General features: G+C 56.0%; 1 protein-coding gene across 1 annotated transcript; it reads left to right on the forward strand.

Moving 5' to 3' along the window:
• The first annotated feature begins 2,014 nt into the window (after window positions 1–2,014).
• Window positions 2,015–8,502, forward strand: ACP4 (acid phosphatase 4). The gene is given in 14 exon segments (XM_068527163.1): window positions 2,015–2,137; window positions 2,327–2,443; window positions 4,015–4,119; window positions 4,193–4,279; window positions 5,475–5,583; window positions 5,586–5,604; window positions 5,908–5,951; window positions 5,954–6,021; window positions 6,210–6,305; window positions 6,996–7,128; window positions 7,211–7,293; window positions 7,731–7,855; window positions 8,094–8,272; window positions 8,351–8,502. Coding segments are annotated over 14 exon segments (1,440 nt in total).

Here is an 8,502-nt window from a genome sequence, read left to right on the forward strand (position 1 = left end):
TGGGAGAGGGCACGAAGCCTCAAGGACCGCTCACCCGGCTCAGGTGTCAGAATTCTTGTTTTGCGGAAATCGACTTCCCTGCTAGAGCAGGGCCGACCAACTTCTGGCTGGGAACATTGTACAACACCGCCTCCGTGTGGTTATTCTTAGCTTTGCAACCAAGGTCTCCTATAAGTAAGACTGTCTTCTAAATCAGGACGCTTAGGAGAGTTAAAGAGGACACTATTACCAATTAAAATTACAGTGAAACTATAACTTCGTTTCTAATTGGAATTTTCTAGGCCTTTCCTAGGAAGCCCAGGATGTTCAGTCACCCTACTCAGAAGCTGCCTTTTCAGATCTTGAGGAGAAATGAAATTGTTTATCTGATGAGAAAAATGGATGAAACTTGACCAAAGGCTGGGGTGTCACCCATGGCATTCCACCTACTGGGGATGGAGACAGGGAGTGGGAAGGAGGCGGTTAGTGAGGGAGCTGGTAACTGACTGTATATCTGGAGGTCTGGACAGTTTTATAAGCAAGGGGCATTTACAGTAGGTATTGAAGGCTGAACAGGAGTTTGCTAAGAAAAGAGAAAGATGTGTTGATACAATATAGCAATGAAGACGATCACTACAGACCCTTTGCAGCTTGCAAATTCCGTTCACATCTTTGATCTCAGGCTGTCCTTGCCATGGCCTTCTGGGGCCCACTGGTCCAAGATTTTCACCTTTGTCTGACTGAGAGGAAAACCAAGACTCAGCGAGAAGGAATAAATCTGAAGTACACAGCAGTCGGTGTTGGTACCAGGTGGTGAATCATCCCTGCTCCTTCTCCCGTGTTTTTGCACTCAAAGTTGGAGTGTCCTTCCCCCTCTCTAAATGCTCCTGACAGACTCCTACTCATCCCTCAAAACACAGCTCAGTTTCTGGGCACCTAGCCTCAAACCTGATAGTCTCTCCCCCTAGTCCCCACCGTCCCCAGACCCAGGAGTCCAGGCCTCCTCTCTCTGACCCAGAAGCCTGGCCCTCAGACAGCGTTGGCCCAAGGCTGTGTGCCTGCCGGGCCGGTGGGATGGAGCCACGGTGTGTTGGTTCAGTCACGTCTATTTGGTCTCAGAGGCCAGAGTCGCAGTCAGGGCAGAGGCAGGGCTCTTGGATTAGGGGTTCTGTTTCTTCTCATTGCTGAGCCTAAGAGAGGAAAAGAGACAGAGAGATACACAGAAACGTGGGATAGAAAGAGAGGCCAGGATGATAACGTGAAGACAAAAGGACCGAGGATCTAGCCTGCTACCCCCGCCCTCTTCCCACTCACCTTGTTGAAGAAGTAGATGGAGGTGAGGATGGTGAAAACGGCTATGGCCAGGGTCACGTTCTGGGTGGAGGGGTCAGAGGTCAGGACCCATCCCTTCCCTTCCCTCTCCCAACCCCTACCCCAGGCCTCCCTCCCCCTGCCGGACCCCTCCTCACTTCCTGAAAATTCATGGTCAGAGGTCTCAGCCGCAGGGTTGCTTGGCCTCCCTCTCCCTTTCCTGGGCCTGTGAGCCAGAGAGGAAAGATCAGCCAGCAGAACCTGAGAGAGGGTCGTCTGGGAGACCAGAATGGTGGCCATGGTGACAAGAGAAGGGCATTCTGGGTAAGGGGACCTTGGGGCAGAGGCTTGGGGGAGAGCGGCATTTGGGTACAGAATGTCACATGGAGTGGGGACATTTGAGATGGGAGAGTCCAGACCTGCAACCCTGGAGGGTGCTGGGGACCCGTGAGAGGGCTGCGAGCAGGGGAGGGACGGGGTGAGCTCTGGGTGCCGGAAATATCTTGGAGAAAAAAAAAAAAATGAAAAAAGAAAAAAGTGAAGAAAAAAAAAAAGAAGTATCTTGGAGCAGGAAGAGACTGGAAGCCAGAGAGCAGATGAGGTGGTCCAGGCAAACTTTCCTCCAATGGTATCTGCCAGTTGCAAGATTTAGAGGACACAGCAGGGGGAGGACCGAGCCTTCCAGAGCCTGGTCACCAGTTTGGGGACGGGAGCAGCAGTTATAATGGTAGAAATCGTGGCAGAGGCAGCAGCTTTCCCGTCTCTGGGCCACGGGGACGGTGATGTGCCCGGGACTCCCATGGCCCTCTGGCGGTCCCTGGCTTTTACTCCGCCAGCCCTCCCGAGAGTTTGTAGACCTAAATCTCTTTGGGTCCATCACACCTTTAGAACTAACTTTGGGGTTACCAGAAACACAGAGGACAGAGGAAACCAGTGCAGTCAGCCCTCATTATCCGCGATTCCATCTCTGCCCAGAGTGGCTACAAGTTTGAGCTGTGGTTGATCAAGGTGACAATTCTCTGCTCTCTTGTTTCAGCTCAAGCAGAGAGCTGCCCAGAGGCTGGAGACAGGAGGGGTCAGTGCTGGGGAGGAGCTCCTGCTCTGGGGCCAGAGGGATGGGTTTGGAGATCCCAGCTCTGGCACCTGTGAGTGGGTGGCCTGAGGCAAATTTTCTAGTTTGTAAAACAAAAAAAAGAAAAAAAAATAAGGATCTACCAGGATGAGTAGTTTTTTGGATTTAAGATTATAATCTACGTGACACACACACACATTTTCCCTAGAAGCAATGATTCAGTATTTGCTAATCCCGCGTTCCCAGTGACTTTATGCAACATAAATGCTGGAAATGACAAGAATCAGCTGTGAAATGATACCTGACTGCACCAACCAGAAAATTCCAGAAGTCAAGACATTGAACAGGGCAACTGGCATGGTCTCTCCAACAAGTCTGTGTCCCCCAAAAAACCAAGGCAAATGGACTTGCTCTACTTAAACAAATCCATAAGAGACGTAAGACCAGATTCGATGGGTGATCCTGAACTGGATTCTGGTTTGGATAAATCAGCTGTAAAGGATATTTGGGGAGATATTGGGGACCTCTGAAAGGAGAGTGGGTGTTAGATGAGATGAAAGTGTTATTGACATGGAAAGGGGGAGATTGTTCCAAAATTGCATGTGCGATATGATCTCATTTTGGTAAAAGTACATATATTTTTAAAATGTGGGGATTTCCCTGGCGGTCCAGTGGTTAAGACTCTGCGTTTCCACTGCAGGGTGCACGGGTTCGATCCCTCGTTGAGGAACTAAGATCCCACATGCCGCGTGGTGCGGCAGGAAAAAAAAAAGAACGTGTGTGTTGAAAAATCTGGAAGGACGTGCTGACTCAGTGTTGCAGCAGAAAGCGGCAGGCGCAGCTCAGAAAGGTTTAATTGGAGGGAGTTTAATGCAGGGCCCACGTTCACAGTTGGCAGGACAGCGCAGCACTGGGCTTAGGAAACTTGGGGAGCTGTTGCCACCCAGCTGGGTCTGAATTGAGTCCCACCAAAGATCAAGTCCTCACCCCTGGTACCTGTGAATGTGACTTCATTTGGAAATAGGGTCTTTGCAGATGTAAATCAAGTTAAGATCAGGTCATAACTGGTGTCCTTATAAGAAGAGGAGAGACCCAGAGACAGACACACACAAAGGCCACATGATGACAGAGTCTGGAGGGATGCTTCTATAAGCCAAAGATTGTCAGCAACACCGGAAGCTGGGGAGAGGCAGGGAGCAGGTCCTTCCTCACAGCTCTCAGAAGGGACCAACCCTGCCGAAACCTTGATTTCGGACTTCTGGACTCCGGAACTGGGAGACAATAAATTTCTGATGTCTAAACCAGCCGGTTTGTGGTTGTCACAGCAGCTCTAGCAAACCAATACACACCTCTAGGCGTCAAGGGGTGAGATCCATGTCATCAGAACCTCAAGGGACAGGGGCTTCCCCGAAGGAGGCTATACTGCAGCCAGTACCTCTCATCCTAGGAGTTCCTGCTCCCCTCCCTGGCTGACCCCAAAGGGGATCCAGAGGGCAGGGGGTCCAGCATGGAGATGAAGACAGAGGCTTCCTCAAGGGCACAGAGCTGGACAGAGAAGGGTGGAAAGTGGATCAGAGGGGTGGGGTGGGCCACCCCCATATTTACTTGTGTGGCGGCCAGGGCGACCAGCCCTGACCTGGTCCCCTCCCCAGGTGTTCCGCCATGGCGACCGGGCCCCGCTGGCCTCCTATCCCACTGACCCGCACAAGGAGGCTGCATCTACCCTGTGGCCACGTGGTCTGGGCCAGCTGACCGGGGTGAGAAGCTGGGGATGGGAGCAAGGGGTGGGGCAGGGCGGAGAGGGGGCCGCTGAGCCTGCTCTGTCCCCAGGAAGGGGTCCGCCAGCAGCTGGAGCTGGGCCGCTTCCTGGGGAGTCGCTACGAGGATTTTCTGAGCCCCGAGTACCAGTGGGAGGAGGTACTGCCTTGCTGACCTCCATCTTACCTCCTGACCTTCCACCTCTGACTCCCACTGACTCTAGTGCTTCCCTTGGCCTCCACCTCTGGCCTTTGACCCCCATCAACCAGACCTGCACCTTATGTCTGATTTCTGACCCCTGAACCATCGACTAAACCACGTTGACCTCTGACTCTATCTCAACCTGAGTCACATCTTGACCTCTGACCTCCATCATCTCTGACTTTATTTTCTGTCCTCCACCTCTGTGTGCTGACTCCCCCTGACTCCAACCAGACCCTCTGACCTCTGACTCCGAAACTTGATTGATTCAACTTGTCTTTGACCCTCATTGATCCTACTTGCCCTTCTGACTCCAACCTTTGACCTCTACCCTTCCTCAAATCTGACTTTCCTATACCTTCCTCTGTCTCCTGACAGAGCCCCAATTAGGATCATTCCTCCTGACCCCTGACCTCTGACCCCTGATACACATGTACTGAACTCTGACCCCATGACCTCCAATCTGCCCTCCTCATCTTGACTTCTAACTTCCAGCCTCCAGCGATTCTTATATTCCTTTTTTTAAAAAAATTTATTTATTTAATTTATTTACTTTTGGCTATGTTGGGTCTTTGTTGCCACGCGCGGGCTTTCTCTAGTTGCGGCGAGCGCGGGCTTCTCACTGCGGTGGCTTCTCTTGTTGCGGAGCACGGGCTCTAGGCGCGGACTTCAGTAGTTGTGCCTCGCAGGTTCAGTAGTTGTGGCTCGTAGGCTCAGTAGTTGTGGCACTCGGGCTCTAGAACGCAGTCTCAGTAGTTGTGGCGCACGGGCCTAGTTGCTCCGCGGCATGTGGGATCTTCCCGGAGCAGGGCTCGAACCCGTGTCCCCTGCATTGGCAGGCGGGTTCTTAACCACTGTGCCACCAGGGAAGCCCCTGATATTCCTTTCTGACTTTCATTGACTCAACTGACACCCTTAATCCTCCATGTCCACCCAACTTCTGACCCCCAACCCAACTGCTCCTGACATTGACCTCTGACCCTTGATCCCAACTTCCAACATTGAAGGCCAGCCCCTGAACCCACCCTGAGTTTTGACCCCCAACACCTGAACTTCGACCCTGAACTTAATCTGAAGCTTTTGGTTTGCTGCTATAGCTGACCTCTGACCCTGACCGTGGTACCCTGGTCTGGCCTCTCCCCACCGCACCCAGGTGTACATTCGCAGCACAGACTTTGACCGGACCCTGGAGAGCGCTCAGGCCAACCTAGTGGGGCTGTTCCCTGAGGCCGCCCCAGGGCGCTCCGAGGCCACCTGGAGGCCATCCCTGTGCACACGGTGCCGTCACTGAGGACAAGGTCAGGGGCCTGGACAGGGCCTGGAGGTGGGAGGGATGGAGAGAGACAGGGACCCGAGAGATGGAGAGGGCCAGCGGCTCAGAGAGGAGGCTCGGGGCCTGGATGGGTGGCTCCCGGGAGCCAGAGCACCCAGACCTTCCCTGGGACTGAGCTGCCCTGATGGGGTGAGCTGCCTACCCCGCACTGTGCAGCCGGATCTGGGAGAGACGCTGGACCGCAGACAGGGCCCCACAGCCCGACTCCCCCCGCCTGCAGTCGGGCCCCGGTCACGCTGCTGTCCCGTCTGAGCCTCCGTTTCCTCCAGCTGCTGAGGTTCCCTACACGCAGCTGTCCCCACACCAGGAGCTGCTGAGGGAGGCCACGGAGGCCGCCGAGTACCAGACCGCCCTAGACGGTTGGACGGTGATCAGGGCCCGTGCGGTGGGGCAGGATGGGGCGGGGCCGGCGGGACGGGGCGGGGCTGGCGGGATAGGGCGGGACCTGCGGTGCAGGGCGGGGCCAGTGGAGCGGGGCGGGGCCGGCAGGACCTCGTGGGACCCGCCGGGCTCGGAGGTCTGTCAGGCTCACCCAGCCCAGTCCGGTGCGTCCAGGACTTCTTGACTCACCTGGAGAACTTCACGGGGCTGTCGCTGGTCGGGGAGCCGCTCCGCAGGGCGTGGAAAGTTCTGGACCCTCTTATTTGCCAGGTGGGTCCCTGCCTTACCCACGCAGCCAAGTCGTTTATGGCACCTGGGTTCAAATCCCAGCTTTGTTCCCTCAGGCAAGTCACTTAACCTTTAGTGCCTCAGTTTCCCCATCTACACAGTGGGGATGGCGACACACGTATCAACACCCCCTGGGTTGCTGTTTAGATCAAAACGGGTTAATTCACGTGATGCCTTAGAACAGCGCCTGGCACACAGTGAGGCCTTTCAGTCTGCGTGCTTGCAACTCCAATCCCCCAGTTCCATAGTCGGAAAAGCGCCGGTAACTGAAGCTTCGGCGGCAGGAGCTGCGTGAGGCTGGTAGTCCTTTCTTACCCCACTTTATGGGAATGTATGTCTACGGGGGCTGCCCCAGACCCCACTGGGTGTGTTATGAGGTATAAGGTATCCTCACCACCGTACCTTTCTAAAATTCCAAACGTCTGAATTCTAGAACAGCTCTGGACCCAAGGTTTTGGATAAGGCCTTCTGGAATGATGGTCATTCCTATGCTTAATTAATAATCGCTATCGCCCACCCCATAATTTCCTGACCAGACCTAGCCCACGAGGGGTTCAGATGAGGGTTGGGAGAGAGGATTGCAGCTGATGGGGGCCACACAGGAGGGCCTAAGGGGAGCATGAAGAGTTCAGGAGGTGGCGGTCACTTTGTCCCCTCCCTCTCTCTCCCCAGCAAGCCCATGGTCTCCTCCTCCCATCCTGGGCCTCCCCGGATGTCCTGCAGACACTAGCTCAGATCTCGGCTTTGGATACTGGGGCACACGTGGGCCCACCCGGGGCAGCAGAGAAGGCCCAGCTGTCTGGGGGTGAGGTGTGGAGCCGGGAGGCTGGGAGGCTGAGGTGCCTTCCTCTGGGGAGTTCTTAGCCCTCTGTGTCTTGCCCTGTCAGGAATCCTGCTGGATGCCATCCTTGCCGACTTCTCTCGGGTGCAGCACTTGGGGCTGCCCCTCAAGATGGTTATGTATTCGGCTGTGAGTCTTTGGGGAGGGAGGCAGTACCACGTGGGCACAGGGATGGGGGGGGGGCAATTTGGGTGTGGAAGGACTTGTGGTCCCAATGGAACCTCAGCCTAATGCCTTGAGTAACTCATATCTCCAAACCATACTCTTGGACCATATCACTAGAGGCGTGGAATCTGGAAGGAGGGAGGTGATGGTGTCATGGGAAAGAATTCAGTTTTTCTGGAAGGACTGGCTTTTTAACTGAGGTGTCATCATATTTCGTGTCTATTTAACCAATCTGTATTAAATGACCACCTGTAACTGGTGGGGCTGCCTCCAGCGTGAGCAGGTTTGGGGGGACTGGTTCTAAGGGGTCTGAGGGACATCTGGGTGGCAGCTGGATGCACAAGCTCAGGAGAGAGGAGACATCTGGAGGAGCCCCGAGTCAGCCCTGGATCCGCCTGCAGCGCGACAGCGCTCTCCTGGCCTTCCAGGGGGCCCTGGGTCTCTATGACGGGCACACACCGCCTTATGCCGCCTGCCTCGGCTTTGAGTTCCGGAGGCGCCTTGGGGACCCGGATGACGACGCAGGGTGAGGAGGGGGTGGTACCCGGGAACGGGCAGGCCCAGAACTCTCAAGAGGAGCGATGGGGTGCCAGGTAGAGGGCATGGCCCAGGCACAGGCTTCGAGGGGGATTTACTGGGGACGGTACCAGGAAGTAGGAGTCGGGGGCCCAGTTCTCCATCCAGCTGCTCTTCTCCAGATTTCAGGCCAGCAGTAGGGATGGCAAGGAGGGGCCTGGGTACCACCACCTCCTCTCTCCCTCCAGGGATGTCACCATCTCCCTCTTCTACCGCAACGACTCTGCTGGCTTACCCTTGACCCTCAGCCTCCCCGGGTGCCCGGAGGCCTGCCCCTTAGGCCGCTTCCGCCAGCTGACTGCCCCCGCCCGGCCTCCGGCTCGCGGGATCCCCTGCCATGGCTTCCACGAGCCCGCCACCCCCGCAGGTGACGGCCCTCGGTGCTGGGCTGGGAGTGGGGGGCTCAGGTCTGGAGACTCACACCCCCACCCCGTTCTCCCTGCAGCCACCGTGGTGCCCCTGCTGGCTGGGGCTGGGGCCGTGCTGGCAGCCCTCAGCATGGGGCTGGGCCTGCTGGCCTGCAGAGCCGGCTGCCTGCGGGCCTGGGGGGGGGGCCCCTGTGAGCCACGGAACCGGCACCCTTTCCCCCGCAGCTGA

This window comes from Eschrichtius robustus, chromosome 19, assembly GCF_028021215.1.
Source record: "Eschrichtius robustus isolate mEscRob2 chromosome 19, mEscRob2.pri, whole genome shotgun sequence".
NCBI classification, from domain to species: domain Eukaryota; kingdom Metazoa; phylum Chordata; class Mammalia; order Artiodactyla; family Eschrichtiidae; genus Eschrichtius; species Eschrichtius robustus.